We start from the raw sequence: 25,917 nt of genomic DNA, 5'->3' as shown, positions 1-25,917 counted from the left end.
GTTAGTAGTGAATTAACTGGGGACGTTTACAATTTTATAATCTTGAAAGTATGAAATGAGAAACCTGGAATTTTGCGCCCATGAAATCCTGGAAAAATTGATGTATGGGAACATGGTGGTCTTGTTAATTTACTCGACTTCTTTACACTCATAAAATTTTCGAACACTCGGGCGTATTTCAGATCCCCTCCTCCCTCCCGTACTATGGTCTCCCACAAAACGTTGGGCCGCAAGGAGACGTTTGATGGTCTCTTTCTAAAAATTTTGGCGTAAATGCAGCACTTGAAGAAGAATGTAGAACCGGTTTGGGGACTATGGATACCCCCCAGCCACTACACTGTGTGGGGGGGGGGTATATAATTTTCAATAGGCAACTATCGATTGTGAATAGTTAGGGAGAACCTTTTGTGAGGGAACGTAGCTCTGGGGGTATGGAATTGGTACAGGAAGACTCGGCCCCGTAGTAGTCAGCACTCGGTTTCGGGACAACTCGGCTACGGGTCGTCTGAAAGCCGAGTATTTCGGTGCCGAGTAGTACGGTTCTAAAATGTTCATGCCATGGGGTGGTATGTGTGGCTGGAGGTATTCCACACCACCCAGACCTCCCATTGCAACGTTTACGCCTAGGGCCCACCTTCGATGGTTTCTCTAAAAATTATGCAAAAAGCGCTTGGAGGAGAATATAGAATCGGGCAGTCTGGGGGTATAGAATACCTCCCTCCCACACATACGACCCCACTATACGAAAATCTTACGGTGGTTCGAAGATTTTCCTGTAATGGGGTTGAATGTGTTACTGGGGAGTATTCCATACCCCCCAGACCCCCCGGTGCATCGTTCTCCCACACATAACGTTTAGGCCTAAGGACTCACCTTCGATGGTCTCTAAAAATTGCTGTAAAAGTTCCAAAAGCACTTGGGGGAGAATATAGAACCGGGGGGGTATGGAATACCATACCCCCCCAACCATACATACCGCTCCACTACACAAAAACCTTATAGTAGGGCTAAGATTTTTCCTGTAATGGGGTTTTATGTGTTGCTGCGGGGTATTCCAGACCCCCCGGTGCATCGTTTTCCCACACACAACGTTTAGGCCTAAGGACTCACCTTCGATGGTCTCTAAAAATTGCGGTAAAAGTTCCAAAAGCACTTGGGGGAGAATATAGAACCGGGGGGGTATGGAATACCATACCCCCAGCTACACATACCACCCCACCACACGAAAACCTTAATAGTAAGTTTAAGATTTTCTTGCAATGGGGTTGTATGTGTTGCTGGGGGGTATTCCATACCCCCGAGCCCCCCCGGTGTATCGTTTTCCCACACCCAATGTTTAAGCCTAAGAACTCACCTTCGATAGTCTTTAAAAATTGCGGTGAAAGTTCCAAAAGCACTTGGGGGAGAATATATAACCGGGGGGTATGGAATACCAATACCCCCCAACCATACATACCGCCCCACTACACGAAAACCTTATAGTAGGTCTAAGATTTTTCCTGTAATGGGATTGTATGTGTTGCTGGGGGGTATTCCATACCCCCCAGACCCCCCGGTGCAGCGTTTTCCCACACACAACGTTTAGGTCTAAGGACTCACCTTCGAAGATTTCTAAAAATTGCGGTCAAACTTGGGGGAGAATATAGAACCGGGGGGGGGGGTATGGAATACCATACCCCCCAGCCATACATACCGCCCCACCACTGAAAAACCTTATAGTAGGTCTAAGATTTTTCCTGTAATGTAGTTTAGGTGTTACGGGGGGGGGGGGGGGGGTCTCTAAAAATTGCGGTGAAAGTTCCAAAAGCACTTGGGGGAGATATAGAACCGGGGGGGTATGGAATACCAATACCCCCCAGCCATATATACCGCCCCACCACACGAAAACCTTAATAGTAGGTCTAAGATTTTCTTGCAATGGGGTTGTATGTGTTGCTGGGGGGTATTCCATACCCCCCCCCAGGCCTCCCGGTGTATCGTTTTCCCACACCCAATGTTTAAGCCTAAGAACTCACCTTCGATAGTCTCTAAAAATTGCGGTAAAAGTTCCAAAAGCACTTGGGCGAGAGTATGCAACCGGGGGGTATGGATACCAATACCGCCCCGAAGTTTTGAGATCACTTTTTTACTTTGCTTTTATTGTCCTCTCGTTGGAGAATACGTTTCGGTCATCCACTTACAGGGTGCGAGACCATGATCACGTCACCGGTCGGTTTTGAAGCGTCGCGCATTAATGATGTAAGATTCAGTTCGTTTGAAATTCTCAAAATATGGGACTTAATAAACGTTGCGTCTTTTATAATATGGAAATATACAGCAGGTTGAAATTTTGGAAAATTACGGGCTGAGAAACGGGACAATTAGCGTAAAATGTGTGAGAGCGACGACTAATCAGTGCATGTAAGCCCTTTTTCAGTTGTCGCTCGCATTAATGGTGCATTCAGTTGCGTGTCTCTGGGAACTTTTAGTTTTAGTTATGCAATCCGGTGAGGTGAGTTACATTTTCGCATGGAAATTTCAAATTAAATTCTTGCATGTCGGAGACGCGAAACATGTTTAGTTGATGAATATAGATGGGGGGGTGAGGGGGGGGGCTGTTTTCAAAAACCGCGTTACAATGCCATTTAAACCGCAAACGCCATTAGGGGGAGCTCGCGCGCGTTTAATTAACCTCTCGTTCCCCCATTTTTTTTTACGGCGGCGTTTCCGTTAACTTTTTTCCGAATTTAATTATATTCTAAAATCGCTTTCTGTTTCAGGTACGTCACAAATACTTTCGCTTTAGAGAAGTGAAGCGGAAAATCAATTCCTTGACATTTCGTTCCTTTATTGTAAACGCTCTTCGCTCGGGGCGTCAAACTTCGTCGCGCCGCTGCATTCGACCGAAGGTAAGTTACGGGTCGACCGTTTTAATTATTGTCGAAGGACGGGACGTCACTTCCGCCGCGCTTAATTCGTCGCGAACGATTCTCTTCTCGTTTCCGAAACGCTGATTGATCGCATTCGGGTTTGTCACTTTTGCGGTCGCGAGAGCGGCTTCGTTTAATGAAAATAAAAGCGGTCAATTTGCGGTTTTCGACAATCACGTCCGTACTTAACAGACAATGAAATAATTATAGTCGCCCGATCCCCAGGGAATTCCGTTCTCCGAAAACAAATTCGTCCCTTTCAAACTACTTCGCACTGTTCTTTTGGGATCTTTTTTGAATCTCAAATTTTAAAAAAATCCAGAACTACTTACTCCTTTAAGAATCCAAAAATTTTTGGAATGTTTGAAGATCATGCATCTAGCGGCTAGCCCAATTAAGGTTTAGGATTTTTGTCCATCGGCAGTACTTCTCTTTGCACCAATATCGACCCAAGCTAAACGCGATTTGAAATATTGGTCCTGGTCGAGCCCCAAATTAAGAAATGATTACCGATCTAAAATTCGGATCAAAATTTGTGAATTTTATAACAAACAAGTTGTAAATCAGCATATGCATGATTAAAGCGCATTTTTGGTAATGCAGGTCAGTATTTTATTAGCGAAGTTTAAAATTATCGATCTCACGAGTCATTTTGGCTGCGTTAAATAATTAATTTTATTTAATTTCAATTGACGGTACGTCTTCATTTTGTAAAACAAATCACAAAGTAAATAATAAGTTTTTATACTGGTAGCGCTATCTAACGGTAAAATTATAGCACCTCCGAAACCCATATCGAAATTATTTTCTTCAATTATCGATTTCACAAGTAATCTAACTCAAAATAGAGTAGTGCCTGCACATCTACACTATAGCAGAAAGCTTTTAGTGAAAATTTGAAGTCTCTAGCTATTGTAGTTGTGGAGATCTAACGCGGACAGCCGGCCTGCCAGCAATGACGAATATAATAGCGTATTTTTTTCAAAAATGCGCTAAAAATTTCACTCACTGCGAGTTTCAAAATTCAAAAAATTCGCCAAGTCTAATGCTCTCAGGATCCAAACTTGTTTGGAATTTGAAGACCTTTTTAGCCCAATGACGGCTGGAGATTTCCGAATTATAAAATCATAGGAATCCCAAATTTTAAAAATCTTCAGATTCAAAATTTTGGAATCTCAAAGTTCAAAAAAGTTTATCTAGTCTAGTCAAAATTTGGTAATCGTGATTTTAGCTCAATGAGGGTTTGGGATTCCCGAATTACAAAATCATGAGACCCAGTTTAAAAAATTTTAAATGCTTAATTTGGGAATCTTTTCAAAATCTAATCTTTCAAGATTCCAAAACTTTTTTGAAATTTTAAAAAATAATAAGAGCTCCAAATACCCAGTACCCATTTTCGATTTGGCTGTTAACATTGATGTTTTTATGTGCCCATGCGTGTAGGCCCATTCTGAGGCGTCACAGAAGGCGATCTATTTTTTCGTGTTTGGTTGAAATTGCAAAAAATCGATCATTTCTGCCTAATTTCGCGTCTGTAAGTAATCAAAGGACATATTTCCTACCTACGTATTAAATCGGCCGTGGAAAATTCTCGCCGGTCGCTTAAGAATCAATCCCCTAAAAGCGGCAGGATAATCTCGTCGTGTTTCATTTTTATAGCGTCGCGATAAGACGATAAATGTAAAGTAGATCTAAGGGAAGAAAGAATGAAATTCGGCATCAGCTCGAAACCCAAATTTTCGTTACAATCCGATATTCTCGGCGTCGTAAAAATCTGTGTCTTTATTTTTTTTGTAAAGGTCGACGCTGCGGCCCCACGTCGGGGCGCCAATTCCGACCGGCGCGGCGGCCTGCCCCCGCGTCGGGCGCCTAATAAACGCGAATCAAAAACTAATAAACAACCGCGCGCGAGTCCGTGATATGATTTAATTTCGATCTCGAAGTCCATCGCGTTATGTACATACGGGCCTGAGAGTGTCGAATAAATGTAATAGAACTTCAGTTAACAACTTTCATTTCATTGAAAACGTGACTGGAGTTTTTAATTTGTTTCACTGTTTCATCCCTGACCCTCGCCCCCTCCCAAACGCCCTCATCGCCGGTTATTAAAAATAGAGGCGCGCGAGAAAGTTATCTTGATTTAACATAAGCTTTTTTTTAATGAAAGCTTTGCTTTCATAATGCGAGAACGCAGGTGAAAATTGAAAAGGAGATCGTTATCGGGCGTACCTACCTCTTTTGAATTATTCTTTAACCTCACTTTTTTTCTGCTTTTCGCTTTGTTTCGGCGCTCGCTGATCTTTTCAGACGACGTTGAAAAGGTGATCTCGATCAGGGCCGGACTCCGCTCGAATGGCTTGTCTTACGTTTAATTGCGGGAATTCAATCATATCAACTGAAAGAATGCGGTCGATGATTGGGTCATTTATTTTCGGAGATAAATTTTGCCCTTAAGCAGTAAATAGGAAATAATTCGTTCCTGTCACGATCTGCTCGTGCAGCGTATTCTGCAAATAACCGGGGGAGGGGAGGGGGGATTCCAGACCTCTCAGTAACTTCCTTTCAAACAAATAACTTCCTTTTCCTGGAACCTTTCTGCATTTTCATGGATATTCCATACCCCCCAGACCCTCCGGTAACACTCTCAAAAAACATTTTGCCCTCATGGCTCTGACAATACTTTGGGAAGAAAGATGGTAATACCGGTGGGTCTGGGGGGTATGGGACCCCCCCCCCCAGCGGCACTCTCAGCAAAGGAGGACCCGATAACTCCTTTTCCTATAAACTTTCTGCATTTTCATGGGTATTCCACACCTCCCAGACCCCCCGGTAAAACACTCAAAAAAACATTTTGCCCTCATGGCTCTAACAATACTTTTGGGAAGAAAGATCGTAATACCGGGGGGTCTGGGGGGGATGGAATACCCCCCAGCGGCACTCTAAGCAAAGGAGGACCCGATAACTCCTTCTATAAACTTTTTGCATTTTTATGGGTATTCCACACCCCCCAGACCCCCCGGTAACACTCTCAAAAAAACATTTTGCCCTCATGACTCTAACAATACTTTTGGGAAGGAAGCTGGTAATACCGGGGGTCTGGGGGGTATGGAATACCCCCCAGCGGCACTCTCAGCAAAGGAGGACCCGATAACTCCTTTTCCTATAAACTTTCTGCATTTTCATGGGTATTCCCCACCCCCCAGACCGCCCTGTAAAACACTCAAACAACATTTTGCCCTCATGGCTCTAACAATACGTTTGGGAAGAAAGATCGTAATACCGGGGGGTCTGGGTGGTGTGGAATACTCTCCAGCGGCACTCTTAGCAAAGGAGGACCCGATAACTCCTTTTCCTATAAACTTTCTGCATTTTCATGGGTATTCCACACCCCCCAGACCCTCCGGTAACACTCTCAAAAAAACATTTTGCCCTCATGGCTCTAACAATACTTTTGGGAAGAAAGATCGTAATACCGGGGGGTATGGAATACCCCCCAGCGGCACTCTCAGCAAAGGAGGACCCGATAACTCCTTCTATAAACTTTTTGCATTTTTATGGGTATTCCACACCCCCCAGACCCCCCGGTAACACTCTCAAAAAAACATTTTGCCCTCATGACTAACAATACTTTTGGGAAGAAAGCTGGTAATACCGGGGGGGTATGGAATACCCCCCAGCGGCACTCTTGGCAAAGGAGGACCCGATAACTCCTTTTCCTATAAACTTTCTGCATTTTCATGGGTATTCCCCACCCCCCAGACCGCCCTGTAAAACACTCAAACAACATTTTGCCCTCATGGCTCTAACAATACGTTTGGGAAGAAAGATCGTAATACCGGGGGGTCTGGGTGGTGTGGAATACTCTCCAGCGGCACTCTTAGCAAAGGAGGACCCGATAACTCCTTTTCCTATAAACTTTCTGCATTTTCATGGGTATTCCATACCCCCAGGCAATCCGGTAACACTCTCAAACAACATTTTGCTCTCATGGCTCTAATTATACTTTTCGGGAAGAAAGAACTTACCATGGGAGGGTCTGGGGGAATAGGGGAGTAATAGAAAGATACCTTTTCGTCCCTCATGTCCTCCTGGTAATCAATGAGTTTGATAACCGATATTCTGTGGATTAGGAGCACACACACTCCCTCACAGATTATATTTTTCTGATTCAAAAGTGCTAAAATAAAGTGCTGAGGTGTTAGTGACGGTCCATCATGTACTCCCGATATTTTTGCGGGAGTTTGAGCTCCTAATTCACACAGATTATATTTAAAAATTTATACCTATAGTATTTTCTGACTGCCAGGATAACATGACCAATTTCGATGGTAAAACGTCTGAACGCTCTAAAAGTGAATTTCTCTAAAAACGATACACTCGGTGCGACCGATGGTAAAAATGTGCGAGTCCGGCTCTGAACTCGTTTGTTCTTTGTTCACGTACTCATCGCGCGTCCTCTGACGATCCAACAGAAATTGGAAACTGAAAGAAATTGTTGCATCTCTTGAATAATTTAGCGAGCGGGGACTTCGATTTAAATTTGTACGCGTTGACCGTAATAATTTTGCGAGAATCGAAGCTCGAACTTTACGCTACCTGTCGAGTGGCTGTCCGTATATAAATCGAGAGGCTCATCGTTTATGTACCTTCGGCTCGACGTCTTAATCTATCATCTTCCTAAGGGATGTCAAACGCAGACGGAAATTTATAAGCTCGTTCGGGCGCAAACCGCGACTACTGCCGTTACAGTCATTTTTATGAAGCGCTAGCTAGTTTTACACTTGGAGCGTGTGCGCGACGATTCGTCAATGTCGAAATATATTACACTTTTCAATTTGGCCCCATTCGCGTTAGCGGTGTAATCCGCTTCTTAAGAAATTGGCCGCCGTCAACGCGGGGCCCATAAGTGGCACCCCGCGAGCGACGCGGGGCACCAGTCTAATCTCGGCGCGACGACGCCTCCGACATTTAGAGTAAAATTCTCCACATATCTCTTAGCAAATTTACATACATATTGTTACCGGCTTGTTACGTATGCGAAAGCCAAAATTTTTCAAATTGAATTTTCTCTTGATTTGAAAAAGATCTGCATATTTTAAAGAGGCGCGTGTAAAAACGTTTTTCCATTGAAACTTTTCCAAATCCAGCCGGTGAGACTGACAATTTGGAAGGGGGTGAGGGGGGGGGGGCAATTTATGAAATGAAAGGGACATTTAATACGCGCGCATTATCTGATGGCGAGAGCGTTAACGAAAATAGACAGGAAGGGAGGAAATTAGACCGTCTCTGTTTCGCAACGTTTGTAATTTCTAAAACGTCTGTTCCTCCTTCTTATCTTTTCTTGGCTTTAGAAAGTCACCGACCCGAATTTTCCTCATTTGTCTTCATTTCGCGTCGTGTGTACAATTTCGACAATCCTCGGCGGGGAGTAGCGCACCTACGCCAGCTGGAATCCATTGATTTATATGCCGAACTCGCCTTATATTTTCATCGCCTCAAAATTTACGCGCCCTTCCCGTCCTCGACACGCATCCTTCTCGACTTCATCGCTTTCGATACAATGGTTTATAAAAGATTTATATCAAGAAAACTCTGCGATCCTGGTGCATTTCCTTAAATATGTATCAGGAGACCATGACACGAAGAAGGTGTTTGCAAATAAGCCATCCCTTATTTAAATCTTCTTGTTATCCTGATACGTTCAGGAGATATGTGAGAAAAGCCGTTCTTTAATGCATTACCTTCTATTTACACGTTCTTGATTTCCTGTGCTCCTGATACAATAATTTTTTTCCATACCCCCCGTTGCTACGTTCTTCCTCGAAATGTTCAGCCCTTGGAACGCTTATTCAAATTTTTCATAAGACTCACCAACCGGGGCGTCTGGGGGGATATGGAATCCCCCCCCCCCAATGTACGATGATCTTATGATAGATTTTTCTTTTTTCCTGAGAGGTATTCCATACCCCCGAGACCTCCCTGCGCTAAGTTGTCTCTCGAAACGTTCGGCCCTAAGAACGCCCATCCAAATTTTTTATAAGGACCACCAACCGGGGGGTCTGGGGGGTATGGAATACCCCCCAGTGTACGATAATCTTATGATAGTTGTAGGAAAAGGAACGTTAAATTTTTCTTTTTTCCTGGGGGTGCGTTCTCCCTCGAAACGTTCAGCCCTAAGAACGCTCAGTCAAATGTTTCATAAGGACCACCGACCGGGGGGGTCTGGGGGTAAGGAATACCCCCCAGTGTAGGATAATCTTATGATAGTTGTAGGAAAAGGTACGTTGTTCTCTCTCGAAACGTTCAGCCCTAAGGACTCTCATTAGTGTTTCATAAAGAACCACCCATATCCCACATGTTTTTGGAGTCATGTTCGCTGGGCTCTTTCCAAAAATCATTGTGTAAATCATATGAGAGTTTTTGTGGAAGACTGTAGAGCCGGGGGAGGGGGGGGGGGTTCAATATCCCCTAGTACACGAAAATCTTGTACGCAAATAAATGTTAAATCTTTTGTTTTAACCTTTTTTAATGAAATTTTGTATTAGGAGATCATGATATTGAAGGAGGTGTTCTTCAATGAATTAGGTACCTCCTATTTACACACTCTTGAGTTCCCATGATCAATTCATTTTTAAAGAAAGATAACCAAGATAACTAATTTGTGCTTAATTAAACTGATGTTATTTCCTGTGATCCTGTGCACATACGTTTGGAGGTACATTTTCTATTAGGAGATCATGATATGATTCCTAAACGAATTACCTCCTTTTGACACCTTCTTGATCGATTGAGATACATTTATTTTTAAAAAAATTATCAAAGTCCTCGTTTGAGATCGAAGGGACTTCAGCGCATTTTTGTGTGGCAGAAGCGCATTTTTGTGTGGCAGATCAGTATTCTATTAGCCACTTTCGACTCAACCATCAATAACAGATCTTGTCGAAGGCTACTACATTCACTAACCGCTTCCCGCAATTCGCTTTTAAAGTTTTGACTCCACCATCAGTAAGATCGTGTCGGGGGGCTACCACATTCCCTTTGACGGTACCCCCTTCCGACGTCCCGTTCACCCGCAATTCGCGTTTGAAGATTTGACTCCACCATCAGGAAGATCGTGTCGGGGGCTACCACATTTCCTTTGACGGTTCCCCCTTCCGACGTCNACAACCAACCGGGGGGCCTGGGGGGTATGGAATACCCCCCAGTGTACGATAATCGTATGATAGTTGTAGAAAAAGGAACGTTAGATTTTTCTTTTTTCCTGGGGGGCACGTTCTCCCTCGAAACGTTCCGCCCTAACAACGCTCAGTCAAATTTTCATAAGGACCACCAACCGGGGGGGGGGGTCTGGGGGTATGGAATACCACCCCCCAGTGTACGATAATCTTTTGATAGTTGTAGGAAAAAGGACGTTAGATTTTTCTTTTTTCCTGGGGGGTACGTTCTCCCTCGAAACGTTCAGTCCTAAGAACACTCATTCAAATGTTTCATAAGGATCACCAACCGGGGGGTCTGGGGGTATGGAATACCCCCCAGTGTACGATAATCTAATGATAGTTGTAGGAAAAGGAACGTTCGTGGGAACGTTAGATTTTTCTTTTTTCCTGGGAGGAATTCCATACCCCCGAGACCCCCCTGCGCTAAGTTGTCTCTCGAAACGTTCGGCCCTAAGAACGCCTATTCAAATTTTTTATAAGGACCACCAACCGGGGTGGGGGGGTCTGGGGGTAAGGCATATCCCCAAGTGTACGATAATCTTATGATAGTTGCAGGAAAAGGAACGTTAAATCTTCCCTTTTCCCTGAGGGGTATTCCACACCCCCCGTTGCTACGTTCTTCCTCGAAATGTTCAGCCCTTAGAATGCTCATTCACCAACTGGGGGTCGCACTTAAGTTTTTGAGGAAAACTGTAGAGCCGGGGGGCCTGGGGGTATTCAATATCCCCTAGTGCACGAAAATCTTGTGGGCAAAGAAACGTTAAATCTTTTGTTTTAAATACCTTCTTGAATGAAATTTTGTATTAGGAGATCATGATATTAAAGGAGGTGTTTTTCAATGAATTACCTCTTATTTACACACCCTTGAGTTCCTATGATCATTTTTAAAGAAAGATAACCAAGATAACTAATTTAATTTAATGTTATTTCCTGTGATCCTGTGCACATACATTTGGAGGAACATTTTCTATTAGGAGATCATGATATGATTCCTAAATGAATTACCTCCTTTTTCCACCATCTTGATCGATTGAGATACATTTATTTTTAAAAAAAGGTAGTGGTATCAGGGGAACATAATACTTTGGCAGGTGTTAGTTAATAATTTTTACCTCATTATCTTAATGGAACTTAACTTGGGGGAAAAATTAGAATTCGATGTTGATAGAAAAGTTAATCAATCTTTTGAGGGAAAATTTATATCAGGAGATCATGATAGTGAAAGAAAGAGCCCGTCAATAAATTACCTTGTGATCTTGTTATAGTTTTTGAAGGCTTGAGAGTCAATAATTTATTACTTTCTTTTGTTTCTGATACATTAACTTCAAAAGGAGAATTTATATCAGGAGACCATGATGTTTTAGTTGAGAAATGACAAACGCATAGGTCAGAGAGCGTGTACGAAGTATTTATGTCGAATTCGCCTGACTTACGCCATTTTAACCAAATGAAGTCGGTAAATATTCGAAAGTTTGGGCGTAAAAACGATATAATTTCCGTTAAAGTTCCGCTACATTAACCGAAAGCCTTTTGTCGTACCTTATTTGGAACACACGAAAAGGGGGGCGATATTCGAGTTCGGGGGGCGGTTGAAAAACTAATAATAAAAGATCGGGAACAAGACCGAGTTTGACGAAGTTTGCGACGTGATCGCATCAAATCTCTCAATGCCCCTTTTTATTAAATTTAAAGCGTAAAAGGCAAAGTATCGAGACAACGTTAAAAAACGAGGCAAATGAACACAAACGGAAAAATACATTAAGTATTCATTTTGAAAAATTTTTATCGACTTATTTTGTAATTTAATATCGCGCTCGTGAGTGATTGAGGGGATGGAAAAAAACAAATAAAAATGCGCGCAAACGGGAGCGTTTCTTTTAATTTTAATGCGTCCGCCTTCATGATTTGAATATCACTGGCGTGTCTTTGATTTTTTTTTAAAAAAGGCTAATGGATGACGCGGCCTGCGAGTTCTCGAAACTTTTCCGATATAAAAGTTTCTATTAAAAGCGGCGCGGGCGGCGGCGGCGATTGCGATAATCGTCCTCGGGGGCGCGCGAATTTCGATTTTCGAAACGACGACGGCCGCGGCGATCCATCAATCACGCAAAGTTCCGACTGTATATATCTCTCGAAAGCCCCCCCGCATTTATCAATTTGATAGAGCAAAAGTCGCCCGCGCTGCTTTAAGAAGGGGGTAATTTAAAGAGTCGAGGGTAATTTACAATGCTGTCGATTTTATTCTAATCAAGGCTAAAGCGGCATTAATTTCGTCTCGGTGACGTCTCGAAAGCAATCAATTTATTGATTAATTATTCGCGTATCGCGTTACTACGGGCGATCGTTGCTAAAAAATGACGTACATAAATAAAACGCCCCCTACCGGTCGTCGAACAATGGCCATTTTTGGATAACAATACGCTTTGAGTTATGATTACGATAAGGGGTGTAAAAGGAAAACATTCGATTCGAATTTTTCATCCCCCGCTTCCCCCATAGTTTTTGCTTCATCAATGCGGAATCCCGCCCGTTTGCGTGCCGCGCGAGTTATCGAAATGGCATTCGTTTATTTCTCCTCGCGACCTGAGGAAAGAGATTCGTCGGAAAATGTTATTGTTGGCATGGAGGCAAATTAGCACCGACGGTGAAAGTTTCGGAAAAATCGTCCCATAAATAAAAAAGTTGCGCACGGTTGACTAATCAATTAGTATCAGGAGCACATGAGAAAGATTTCGGCAATGAATGGACCTCCTCGCGTTTCTGCAATTTTTCTACAATTATTTTGAGAAAAAGGTCTTGTCAGTATCTCACGGTCACTGAGAAAGTGAGTATCAGGAGCGCATGAGAAAAATTTTTTCGCGTTTCTGCAGTTTCGCTACAAGTATCGTACATTTTCGATCAGACTTCTCAATCAAAAGTTATGGACCAAATACAAATTTCGAGAAAAAGTTCAAAGGGCTGTAAGTTTTGATCCAGTGGTCCAATCTTGGGACTGTTTGAAATTATGGATTCTACGGGCCAAACTCCATAAGAAAACGTTTTTTCCCGGTCGATCTCAGACAATTTTTTTCTACGGCCTCAAAAAAAGGCAGTGTATTACCTTCCTTTTTTACCAAAAAAAGTCTTGGGTTAGTAGCTCACGGTCCCTGAGAAATTGAGTATCAGGAGCGCATGAGAAGGATTTCAGCCATCAGGCGTGGAATTGTGGACCTTTTCGCAATTCTGAAGCCACTCAGGGTCACTGAGAAATTTAGTATCAGGAGCGTATGAGGAAGATTTCGACAATTCGGGGTGGAATTGTGGATTCTCGCGTTTCTGCAGTTTTTCTACAATTCTTTTGAGAAAAAAATCTTGTCAATAACTCACGATCACTCAGGAATTACATTCTTTTCGCGTCACTGTGCTCCTGACAATGATTTTTTAAAGGAAAATTTTGGTTCAGGAGGACCTGCTGCATCGAGAGGTTAAGAAACTACATTCTATTCGCACTTTCTCGCCTCTCTGTGCTCCTGTTATGATTTTTAAAAGAAAGTTTTGTCTCAGGAGCGCATGATGCATTAAGAGGTTCATAAATTACATTCTATTCGCACTTTCTCGCGTCGCTGTGCCCCTGATATATACTTTTTTAAAGAAAATTTTCGGTCTGGGGACATGTCGCGCCAAAAGGTTAAGAAATTACATAATATTTGCACTTTTTCGCCTCTTTGTTATGATTTTTAAAAGAAAGTTTTGTCTCAGGAGAGCATGATGCATTAAGAGGTTAATAAATCACATTATATCGCCTCTCTGTTTTCCTGATATGATTGTTTAAAAGGAAATTTTGTGTCAGGTTAAGAAATTACATTCTATTTCCACTTTCTCGCGTTGCTGTGCTCCTGACAATGATTTTTTAAAGGAATCTTTAGGGTCAGGAGTACATACTGCATCGAGAGGTTAAGAAATTACATTCTATTCTCACTTTCTCGCGTCGCTGTGCCCCTGATATATATTTTTAACAGAAAATTTTAGATCTGGGGGCATGACGCGCCAAAAGTTTAAGAAATTACATTCTATTTGCACTTTCTCATCTCTCTGTGCTCTTGCTATGATTTTTAAAAGAAAGTTTTGTCTCAGAAGAGCATAATGCATCGAGAGGTTAAGAAATTACATTCTATTTTCACTTTCTGCCTCACTGTGCTCCTGATACAATGATTTTCTAGCAAAAAATTCTGTATCAGGAGAGCCTGATGCATTATGAGGTTGCGAAATTACATTCTATTCGCACTTTGTCGCTTTGCTGTGCTCCTGATATATATTTTTTTAAAAGAAAATTTTTGGTTGTGGGGCATGACGCGCCAAAAGGTTAAAAAATTACATTCTATTCACTTTGTGCTCCTGATATGATTTTTTAAAAGAAAATTTTGGATCAGGAGGACATGATGCATCAAGAGGTTAAGAAATTACATTCTATTTGCACTTTCTCGCCTCTGTGCTCTTGCTATGATTTTTAAAAGAAAGTTTTGTCTCAGGAGAGCATGACGCATTAAGAGGTTAAGAAATTACATTCCATTTTCACTTTCTCGTGTCACTGTGCTCCTGATATAATGATTTTCTAGCAAAAAATTCTGTACCAGGAGAGCCTGATCCATTATGAGGTTGCGAAATGACATTCTATTCGCACTTTCTCGCTTCGCTGTGCTCCTGATATATATTTTGGACGGGTGGCTTGGCGCGCCAAGAGGTTAAGAAACTACATTCTATTCACACTTTCTCGCCTCTCTGTGGTCTTTATATGATTCTTAAAAGAAAAGTTTGTACCAGGAGAGCGTATTGCATATAAGGATGCTCGTCAAGAAATTACAACCTAGTTCCATATTCTGTTTTTTTGAAATCTTGTATTAGGAGAACATATTACAGTAGAAAGTTTTTGTTAATTGTGTAGCGGGTAAAGAAATGTTTTAGAAAAACACATCACACGTAGCGTTTCTGCAATCATGATAAAATTGGTACCAGGAGAACATAGTGTGGCAGGTAATTGCGGACGCGTTCGCAAAGGCGGATTTTTAACTTTAATGCAAATTGCTACTTTTTCCCGTCGAAATTGCGAGAAATTTTCGATCGTCTCGCTCGAGTTAATGGTAAGATTGCGTCGGATCATGCACGAGCTCCCTCAAAAGGAACGACGCCCCGCGTCTTCGCCGCCGTCCGAGCCGAAGAAACGAATTACAAAACCTGAGAGCAAATTTAAATTCTTATTAATAATGATCAGCCGTACTTTCTATTACCATTTCGGAGAGCGACGGCGCGGTCGTCCTCCATAATTTACAAGTTAATTAAGCAAAATCCTGCGAGATCTTAATGGGGTAGAATTCGGCTGACCGGGAATGATTCGTTTCATGAATTTTTTATTAACGCGCCTTTCCATACGAAAAAGATACGTTTCGCTCCGGTCTCGCTTTTCATCTAAATTCGAGAGATACTTAATTTATCGCTCGGTATATGAAAATTCATTTAGCCGCCGCTAATTAAGTTTGCCGGTTTTGATGTGAGACAAAGCCGTTCGGTTGAATTACGGCCTAGTTCGGTGGAGAAGTGGAGGAGATTAAAATCAGCCAGGTCGTCGGTTGTTCTTGCGACTAATTAGACGCTGTCTTTTGTATTTTAAAATCGCCCAAAAACTATCAGGAGATTAGGCAAACTATTCTCCTGATCCTTGCAACTCATGCTTTCCTAATACCAAACGAATCTCACCTTCAGAAGCAGAGAAGTTGTTGATGACTCATATTCTCCTAATACTAAAAATTCCATAAATACGAATATTACATTGGGAAAACATACCAAAGTAATGAGTATCAGGGTCATAGAAAGAGAAACAAATTTATTTGAATCATAATCTCCTAATACTTTTCGAAAGTCTGTATCATTGGTACCTGCAGAAAGGAGAAAGAGATTAAATGCCGATGCGTAATGCACCCAATATCAAAACTTGATAAAAACTAAAATTAGTTCCGGGAGCAGGAAAAAGGATGTCGATCGATTGCCGAATACTCCCTCGCAACGTTTTATTTTAGCGGAAAATATTTATTTGTGCGTACATCTACTGCGACGTCTTCGTTAAGGGGCACAATTTTATTACATTGCGGGAAATAACGTAAAACGTATGTATATGTTCTTGCTTGTATTTTTCTTGTTCCTTTGGGATACTAAATTTTATTGTGGAATTTGATTCTGATCACAATTGGCGCCTAATGCTAATCTTATACGACATTTGACTGTTATGTTTTCCTGATAGAATTTTCGTCAGGATATAAGGAATGCAAGATGAAAATAGTAAATAATTTATTTTCGTGATCTCCTGATACTTTTCTTCGAACATCATTATAAATGGGCTCGCGAGAAAGCCAAGAGGTAAAAATGCTAAATAGTTTTGACAGTTTCTAATGTATTATATTCTCCTGGTACAAATTTGACATTATGACATACTTTATTGTGCAACCGCCGCATGTGCTCCTGATCAGTATCATCAGATTTTCGTGATCTCCTGATACTTTTCTTCGAACATTATTATAATTAGACTCGCGAGAAAGCCAAGAGGTAAAAATGCTAAATAGTTTTGACAGTTTCTAATGTATTATATTCTCCTGGTACAAATTTGACATTATGATATACTTTATTGTGCAACGGCCGCATGTGCTCCTGATCAGTATCATCAGATTTTCGTGATCTCCTGATACTTTTCTTCGAACATTATTATAATTAGACTCGCGAGAAAGCCAAGAGGTAAAAATGCTAAATAGTTTTGACAGTTTCTAATGTATTATATTCTCCTGGTACAAATTTGACATTATGACATACTTTATTGTGCAACGGCCGCATGTGCTCCTGATCAGAATCATAAGATTTTCGTGATCTCCTGATACTTTTCTTCGAACATTATTATAATTAGACTCGCGCGAAAGCCAAGAGGCAAAAATGCTAAATAGTCTTGACAGTTTCTAACGTATTATATTCTCCTGATACAAATTTGACATTATGACTTACTTACTTTATTGTGCAACGGCCGCATGTTCTCCTGATTGTATCAGTATCATAACAGCGTGTGGAGATGTAAATGGGACTATTCTATCAGAGTACTAGGAATGCAGGATGTAAATACGTTTTTATTGTATCAGGCTTACAGAGATGCATTTGCATTTGGAGGTCGGTGGTAAATAGTTTTTTTCTAATTCATCAAAAACAGAGCGATCGTTCCCCAAAATACCCCCCAGGAAACGAAATGTGTGATGACCCTCTTTTGAAACTATCATCATAGTTTTCAGGACAAGGTAATCCATCCCTTCTGTGTGCTGGGGGGTTTTCCATACCCCCGCAGACCCCCCGGTTCTACGTTCCTACCTACAACGTTCAGCCCTAGAACTTTCGTGTATTTATCTTCCAGAAAAGGAAAAATTCTTGACATTCTCAAAAATTCATCAAAAACATGGCGATCGTCCTTCGTTTTGGGGGTAGCGGGGAGTCTGGGGGGTATGGAATACCCCTCAGCAAACGAAAAGTGTGATGACCCTCTTTTGAAACTGTCATCATAGTTTTCAGGACAAGGTAATCCATCTCTTCTGTGTGCTGGGGGGGTTTTCCATCCCCCCCCCCCCTCCCCCCCTGTACTACGTTCCTACCTAAAACGTTCAGCCCTAGAACTCTCGTGTATGTATCTCTGATAAGAGGAACAATTCTTGACATTCTCTAAAAAATTCATCAAAAACATGGCGATCGTCTTTCATTTTGGGGGAGGGGGGGATTAGTACCGGGGGGTCTGGGGGGTATGGAATACCCCCCAGGAAACGAAAAGTGTGATGACCCTCCTTTGAAAATGTCATCATAGTTTCCAGGACAAGGTAATCGATTCCTTCTGTGTGCTGGGGGGTATTCTATACTCCCCCAGACCGCCTGGTACTACGTCCCTACCCAAAACGTTCAGCCCTAGAACTTTCGTGTGTTCCTTCCAGAAAAGGAAAAATTCTTGACATTCTCTAAAAATTCATCAAAAACATGGCGATCGTCCTTCATTTGGGGGGGGGGGATTGTACCGGGGGGTCTGGGGGGTATGGAATACCCCCCAGGAAACGAAAAGTGTGATGACCCTCTTTTGAAACTGTCATCATAGTTTCCAGGACAAGGTAATCGATTCCTTCTTTGTGCTGGGGGGTATTCATAACCCCCCCCCCCCCCAGAACCCCCCGGTACTACGTCCCTACCCACAACGTTCAGCCCTAGAACTTTCGTGTATGTATCTCTGATAAGAGGAACAATTCTTGACATTCTCTAAAAATTCATCAAAAACATGGCGATCGTCCTTCATTTTGGGGGTGGGGGGGGATTGTACTGGGGTATGGAATACCCCCCAGGAAACGAAAATGTGATGACCCTCTTTTGAAACTGTAACATAGTTTCCAAGGACAAGGTAATCGATTCTTCCTTTGTGCTGGGGGTATTCTATAACCCCCCCCCCCCCAGACCGCCTGGTACTACGTCCCTACCCACAACGTTCAGCCCTAGAACTTTCGTGTGTTTATCTTCCAGAAAAGGAAAAATTCTTGACATTCTCTAAAAATTCATCAAAAACATGGCGATCGATAAAAACATGGGGTGGGTTAGTAGCCGGGGGGTCTGGGGGGTTTCTTCAAGTACTATGTTTTCTTTATTCAATTTTTGTGTGAAAAGAGTTTTTTGATATTTTATATTCTCCTGATACAAATTTGAAATGATTCTATTGTTGTCATAGGAATGTAAAAAGGTAACCGAAGGGGTGTAGGAAATAATTTATTATCCAACGGCTTCTCAAACATTGTTGTATCAGGATCACAAGAACATGTAGGGGTGTGAGGAAATCTAAGAACCTAAGTATTGTTATCCTGATACAAATCTTTTCGAAAATCAATACGTCATAATACCAGAATCTAAGATTTAATTAAAAATAACACTTTCTGACGTTTGGTTCTCCTGATATTGTTTAGAAAAGATTATTATGTGATTTAATGTTGTCTATTTCATACATTCTGTTCTCCTGATTGATCAGGATGGCAGGTACATATGAAAGTGTAAAGAAATATAACACTAAATAGTATGCTTTCTTGATACAAACAGAAAATAATTTCCGAACAAAGTTTTCGTGATGTGCATTCGACGTTTTGGTGAAATGAAGATCGTATCGCCATCTATCGGCGGTAGATGGTAGCTGCGGATTAACCGAAATTAATTACCTCCCGCAAACAATTTATCAAAAACGGGCGAAAAGAACAATTCATTGTCCCTCCGAAACATTCATCGGGGAGACATTGAAAAGTTTCATAAGAATAATTAAGTCCCCCCCCCCCCCCGCCACGCACTTGCGGCTAATGAAATTTTTATTAAATCCGGCAGGAAGCCTATAATTTTCTTTGCTTGTTACACACTGACGACCGAAATTACCTGCAATACAAAATCCCTCCCGAATTTGGCGCTTTAATTAAAGGGTAAACTTTGGAGGCTTTACGCGACGTCTCATCCAATTTACGTTCAACAAATTTGAAAAGAAAACTTCGCCCTCGCCGCACCTGTTCTGGGCGCGTCCCCCGATTTAGACGACGGTATCGTGGGGTCGTTTACGATTACGCAACTAACGCGCGCTTTAATTTCAGGATACCTCGCCGTGGAGATCGACGTGCAACCGAAAGAAATCCTCGCACTTCCACATCAGAATGTGTCGTTTATGTGTCGTGTGGCCGATCACCTCCAGTACTGCAGGATGGAGGTGCCCGGTCTCAATGTACTCAACTTGAATCCGAACCAGACGCCCTACAGGGGGGTAAGTATCGAAATGCCGGAGTGACTTTAGCTTGATGCCTCCTCTTTCAGGCGGTCTACTATGGCAGCGGCCTGCACTTGGGGCAGTGCGGTCTGAGTCTCGAGAGCGTAAACGAGGAGAACAACGGCGAGATCAAGTGCACGCTCGGCTTACTCACCGAATCGCAGGAGTCCTCGGCAACGATGCGCCTAATAGTCGCAAGTAAGTCGCGATTTTCTCACGCCGAAGAGTTCTAAATGGAATTTTTAGGGGAGCCCCGACCGCCTCAGCTTGAGATACAAAATTCGGATCGTTACTGGGCGTATAAGGTCGGAGACGTCATTCACGCGACGTGCATAGTCCGTGACGGGCGACCGGCCGCCAACATCTCCTGGTACTTAGGTAAGGGTAAAGACTTCGTCTGGCGATCTGTACCGATCTCGTTTGCAGATGACGAGCTGATACCGAACGGTTTTCTCTCGCCGCCGACGATTATACACGGCAACCGGGGCGATCTGCAGACCGTTTTCCAGAATCTGACGAAGGAGGTGCGCCCGTCGGACAATGGAAAGGCGCTAAAGTGCGTCGCGCATCATCCTGCACTGACCAGCAATAACGTTGTGTATCGACAATTGAATGTGACGTGTAAGTATGCTTTCTGCTCTCCTGATAGTTATTTCTTGTAGCGGCCAGTCGGAGCTTCTTGCACTTTTAGTCTCTTGATTAATTCTTCTTATCACGAGACTGAGATCAGGTTTCTGTAACAATGAATTTATTGGTTCTGCGATCCTGGTACATTAATTTGTTATAAAGACAGTCTTCGTGGGCCTTTAGCCTTCTAAATTACCAAATACTTAAATTATGTAAAATAAATTTTCGTTCTCTGCACCCGATACCAGCTCTTCATTAGTGTGGAATATCTCCAAATCTCTGACGCTCCCTCCAAAATGCTCAGAACCAATTACACGGTCTTAAAACAATTTCCGAAAAAGGGATTTTCTATTTTTTCCGAATTCCGAACTCCTCTCCAGAGCTTCTTGGACTTCTAGACTCCCGGAAGAAACTGAGATGCGGTTTATATAAAATGCTGTGCTCCTAATATATTTGTTTTTTGAGAGTGGGGGAATGGTCTAAATAAGAAATGACATTTGTTTTTTTAATTAGTAAAGACGCAAGAACGGTTTTGTCAACGCGCGTACTACTTCTATGATTTCTGGTGTCCTAATAGAGACAATTTTCAAGCCTGGTTTGATATTCCGTTCTGTTCTCCTAATTCAGTTAGTCTGATTCAAAAGGGACACTACTCCTTGTCTCTTGTCGAGGAAACCTGGCTCAGTTTAGCCACAGTTTTCTAAACTACCAGGAGAACAAAATCGATCTCTGTGCTCTAGAAAAATGTTCCAATGCTTTATTTTCACTTAAATCTCCTAAACTACTATTAGAGGAGGTTTTTGTTTCTTAATACACAGAGAATCGTAAAGAATTCTCTGGCTACCAGGAGAACATAATAGACACTCAAAAAAACTCTTTTTCTAGACGCGCCCATTCCGCAGCTAAATCCAATCGACAAGTTCGGCTACAGTCTCGGCAAAGAAGGCATCATCTCACTGGTGATCGAGGCGAACCCCCGGCCGCACCTCGAGTGGACGATACGCGACCAAACGATCAAGGCGGGCGGTCACGACAGCACCGGCCGCATAATGGCCGAGGAAATACGCGACCTGGTCAGTACCTTCCGCTCGGTTCCGCCTCTGTTCAACTCTGTTTTCAGGGACGGGGCCTGTACGAGGCGGTCCTGATCATCGCCGACATTCAAAAGCACGACACCGAAACGCAGTACATACTCAAGGTCTACAACGACATGGGAAGTCAGGATTACGTCATCTTAATTTCGACCAGTCCCGAGCCGGAAGGTAAGTCGAGGAGTTTTGCGCGTGCGCAATGAACAAAGTGCGTTTTTGCAGGGTTTAAAAAGTTTTTTAGGGAAAGTATTAATTGTAAGTACCCGTCGGCGAGCGCATGTCGGTAGATTTAGTGCATGAAGTTGTTACGATCAAAGCTTTCGAATTTTTGATAATAGAGAAGGTCTTACACCTTCTGTGCTCCTGATGCTACTTTAAAAAGTATTCTCGCTTCATTTTGTGAATGTTTTGTTACAGTGTGGTATCAATTAGAAACTTCCTTGAGGTAGTAGGAGAGTAAAATGCATTAGATGCTGCCCGTTTGATGTCTTGTTAATGTAAACTAAGGGTTCTGTACTCCTGATACTTCTTACATTTAAAGCATTAAATAATTCCTTAGCAGTTAATAAGCTGCTGATCTCCTGTTACTACTTCTATATTAGTCGTGGATTTATCACAGCCCTTGGTGGCAGCTGTTAAAGCCAGTACACTCTTCTGTGCTATTCTCCTGGTATTTGTGTTGATTCCCTAAACCCTTATTAGGTGCTCGTTAGATCTATGATTGAATATCATTGACCTAGTCCTAGTGTTTCTGATACTTGTTAATTAAGAGATGGAGGCAAGTGCACTATTAGGGAAACATAAGCAGTTGACATTATTTTGTGACATTTTTCCAGCCTCCTTTCCGTCTTCTGCTGCTGTTCTTGCCTTTCCCAAATTCCTCAAGATTTCATGCTTGCTTTATTCCAGATCTTCACGATTTCACTCCTCCTCCCGTCGCCCCTTTCGTGCCCTTTTAACGACCTTTTTCTTTAATCTTTTTCGACCTCATTTGCGTCCTTCTGTACGCCTCCTTCACTGTCTTTTCCTGATTTCTTCACGATTTTGACCGCATCTTCGCGTCTTGTTTACACTTCTCTTACGTCCTCTTTGCGTATATGATTTTTGTATCTTTTCTTCCTTTTTTCGCGCCCATTTTAAACTTCCTTTACGTGATGCCTTTTGCGTACTTCCTTCTCGCCCCCTTCATCTCGACTAGCGATGCAACAGACCTCTGCTTCCGTTTCGGCAAGTGCGGAAGTTCTGCATATTTTTCACTTCCCTTTCCGCATAGCTTTGGCTTCATCGGCTGCGCCGCTTCGCCTCGTCCTGTTAATTCCCTTTGGAAGTGACGTTTTAATTTCGATAACTGCCGCAGTTTCAGGACGAGGCAAGGCGGCGAAACCGAAGTTGTGTTCCTTATTATATTAAAAAGACTTCAATAGGGACATAGCTTCGGGCGTCGATTCATCCTGTTATTTGCCTACGGAAGTGACGTTTTAGTTTCGACAACTTTGCCAGCGAGAGGCGAAGGCGCCGCAACTGTAAATAGGAATACAATTGGGACATAGCTTCCGACTTCGCAGCTGGGCCGCCTCGCCTCGCTCTGTAAAATTCTCTTAGGAAAGAACGTTTAGTTTTTGACAACTTGTCTCGTAGCAAGCTAGGGCGAGGCGAGGCGGCGCTTAGCCGCCGTAAGCCGAAGCTATGTCCTTTATTGTACTAAAAAGAATACAAATAGCGGAACGTAGCTTCGGCTTCGGCGGTTGGGCCGCCTCGCCTCGCCCTATAAATTCCCTTTGGAAAGAACGTTTTAGTTTTGACAAATTTCCCGCAGCAACAGGGCGAGGCGAGGCGGCGACAGCCACCGATGCCGAAGCTATGTCCTTTACTGTACTAAAAAGAATACAATAGGGAACATAGCTTCGGCTTCGGCGGCTGCGCCGCCTCGCCTCGCCCTTTTACTATAGCAAAGTGGTTAAAATTAAATTCCAAAGGGAATTAATAGGGCGATAAGATTATTGCGCAGAAGGGAGGGGGTGAAAAACCCCCAGCAAAGAAGATCAAAACTTCCTTTTCTTGAAAATTCTTTTAAAACCATAATGGGTTTGGATCTTCTATTTTCTTCATTTTGTTCTTCTCTTCTGTTTTCTTCACGTCTTCTTTAAGACTCTTTCGTCTACGATTATCTTGCTTCTCCTTTTCATTCTCTTGGTCTTTTCCGTGTTTTTCTCTTGCCTCAGTTTTGCCTTGTGCTTTATTTTTTTGCGTCTTCGTCTTCATCACAATTTTTTTTATTGAACCAACCTCATCTTTCTCCACGTCTTCTTTAACCCTCCTTCACAGATCTGTACCGTATTCTTCTGTGTGTTCTCTTTCATGTTCTTCTTCGCGCGTTTTCTCACTTTTCTGAATATTCTTTCGGTCGTCTTTTTCGCTCCTTCTGCTCTCATTCAACTTTTATCCTCTTCCACACTTCCTTCATTAATTTCGCACGTGATTTTTTTCACGATCTTTCTCTCCTTCCTCACGGTTCCTCCCTCCTTGTTTACTCCCTTGATCTACATAACGTCTTCCCTTTTACCAATGTCTATACATTTTGCCGCCTCTTCGTTTCGTTTTATTCATCTTGACTTTACATTAGTGATGCAACAGAAGTGTTTTAACGGAAGCAGAATCGGACAACGTATTTTTTTGCGACAGCGGAAGTGTAAAATACTATTATAAATCTGGAAGGAATGAAAGTAAACAAAGGCTAACAGGTCGCAATACGTCTGACGGCCTGCTCGACTAACAAACCCCCCACGACTCACGTCACGGACTATCCCGATCGGTCAATCAGAGCCCGCAGCTCACATTGCCATATTTGAAACCTTCCGCTATCAAATAGCGGAATCGGATGCGGAAGCGGAAGTGAAAATATGCAGAACTTCCGGAAGCAAAGATCTGTTGCATTTTATTGAATCCCGTTTTCTATTAGAAAAGCGGTTCGCCAATTTGAAAATGTTCCCTCAGGTAAATTCGCTTGTAAATGCAAGGCCTTGCTACGAATCGGACTACTGGCGTGCACTAATAACCAATCGGAAATCGGCATTTTCGTCACGGCTTTAAACACAATGGAAGCTTTTAGGTCCCAAGAGATCGTGGCAACCGCTCGTGCTTTCCCCAATACTTGCTATCGCCAGACATACTTTCGTTCACGTTCGCTATAAAGCGGTACATGTGGAAATTGTGCTCTCCACCATACCAATCTTCTCACTATGCCTTTAGAACTTTTTTGCACTAGGTCGTCATTTTAAAATCATAAAGTGCATGCATCGGAGAAGGTAGGGGATGCCCGTGTTTGTTGGTCATGCGTCTACCGTTCGCGTTGCTCACGATTTCGTACTTTCAGATTTGGAGATGGGAGTGCTGTCGATTATCGGCATCGTGGTCGCCGTGCTGCTGCTGCTGGTCATCGTCTTCCTGGTGATCTTCGCGCGGGTGACGGGACGCTGGTGCTTCTCAGGTAGGTGTCAAACATAGCGCGCGTATTTATATCTTATCTGTCTGTCTGTGTCTAAATGTTGGCATCGCACGCGTGCGACTCCTTAATAATCGATTGCCTCTTGTTAACAAATAAAAGCTAATTCTTGAAGGCAAGTATGCGGTAAGTTGAGCATGTGTAGATATTGTGCATGACGAACCGTAGTCTGTATAGTAGTTTCGCTTACTCTTATTGTTTTTCGCTTCTCATCCTTGCCTTCCCCTTGAGAATGCAGAAATTAGCTTTTGTTTGTTTGTAGGAGGCGAACGTGTGATTGACTACTCGAGTGGCGCCGGATGCGAGACTAACGACGCTGGAAACGAGGGGCTCGGCGGCGGTGATGGTGTCGACAATCCGCACCATCAGACGTCGCAGGAGTACATTAACGGGAATAACATTGTGATTAAAGACGCCGAAAAAAAGATAGACACTGCGGTTTGAGAGACCTAAAGTTAACGTTTAGATCTATATAGTGAATGTTTTCAAATTCTCTCTGTGTGAATGATGACAAAATAAGGCTGACCAAGTGACGCATCAGACAGTTCTCGTTCCTATCGTTAGATTAGCGATGTCCGTTGCATGTTAGTGTGTTACCGATCTTGCCGACAGCGCAGCTCCAAAATTGCCATAGTTTATATATGGCCGATCGTAAAATCGTTTTAGTTTAAGGTTGCAGGTTAAGTACTTAAAATACTCGACATTCCAGTCCCGTTCGGTGATAAATTATATTTCCGTTTTATTTTTT

The 25,917-nt window shown here is 42.6% G+C and overlaps 1 protein-coding gene across 4 annotated transcripts in view; it reads left to right on the top strand.

Moving 5' to 3' along the window:
* LOC116161024 (fasciclin-3-like) overlaps nucleotides 1-25,154 on the top strand; it is a gene marked incomplete at its 3' end in the record, with an annotated part of 83,546 nt that extends 58,392 nt beyond the window's left edge. For 2 of the 4 annotated variants that reach the window (XM_031474207.1, XM_031474209.1), the window contains 8 exon segments: nucleotides 19,780-19,946; nucleotides 19,997-20,147; nucleotides 20,196-20,327; nucleotides 20,376-20,570; nucleotides 21,462-21,649; nucleotides 21,697-21,838; nucleotides 21,890-21,922; nucleotides 25,041-25,154. In XM_031474207.1, coding sequence (XP_031330067.1) covers nucleotides 19,780-19,946; nucleotides 19,997-20,147; nucleotides 20,196-20,327; nucleotides 20,376-20,570; nucleotides 21,462-21,649; nucleotides 21,697-21,838; nucleotides 21,890-21,922; nucleotides 25,041-25,154 — 1,122 coding nt within the window. 4 annotated transcript variants of the gene reach the window in all.
* Nucleotides 25,155-25,917: the final 763 nt, after the last annotated feature.

The sequence above is a fragment of the Photinus pyralis genome, unplaced genomic scaffold, assembly GCF_008802855.1.
Source record: "Photinus pyralis isolate 1611_PpyrPB1 unplaced genomic scaffold, Ppyr1.3 Ppyr1.4_LG10, whole genome shotgun sequence".
Classification (NCBI taxonomy): domain Eukaryota; kingdom Metazoa; phylum Arthropoda; class Insecta; order Coleoptera; family Lampyridae; genus Photinus; species Photinus pyralis.
Note: the sequence above shows the minus strand (reverse complement) of the source record. Positions and strands in the feature narration are given on the sequence as shown.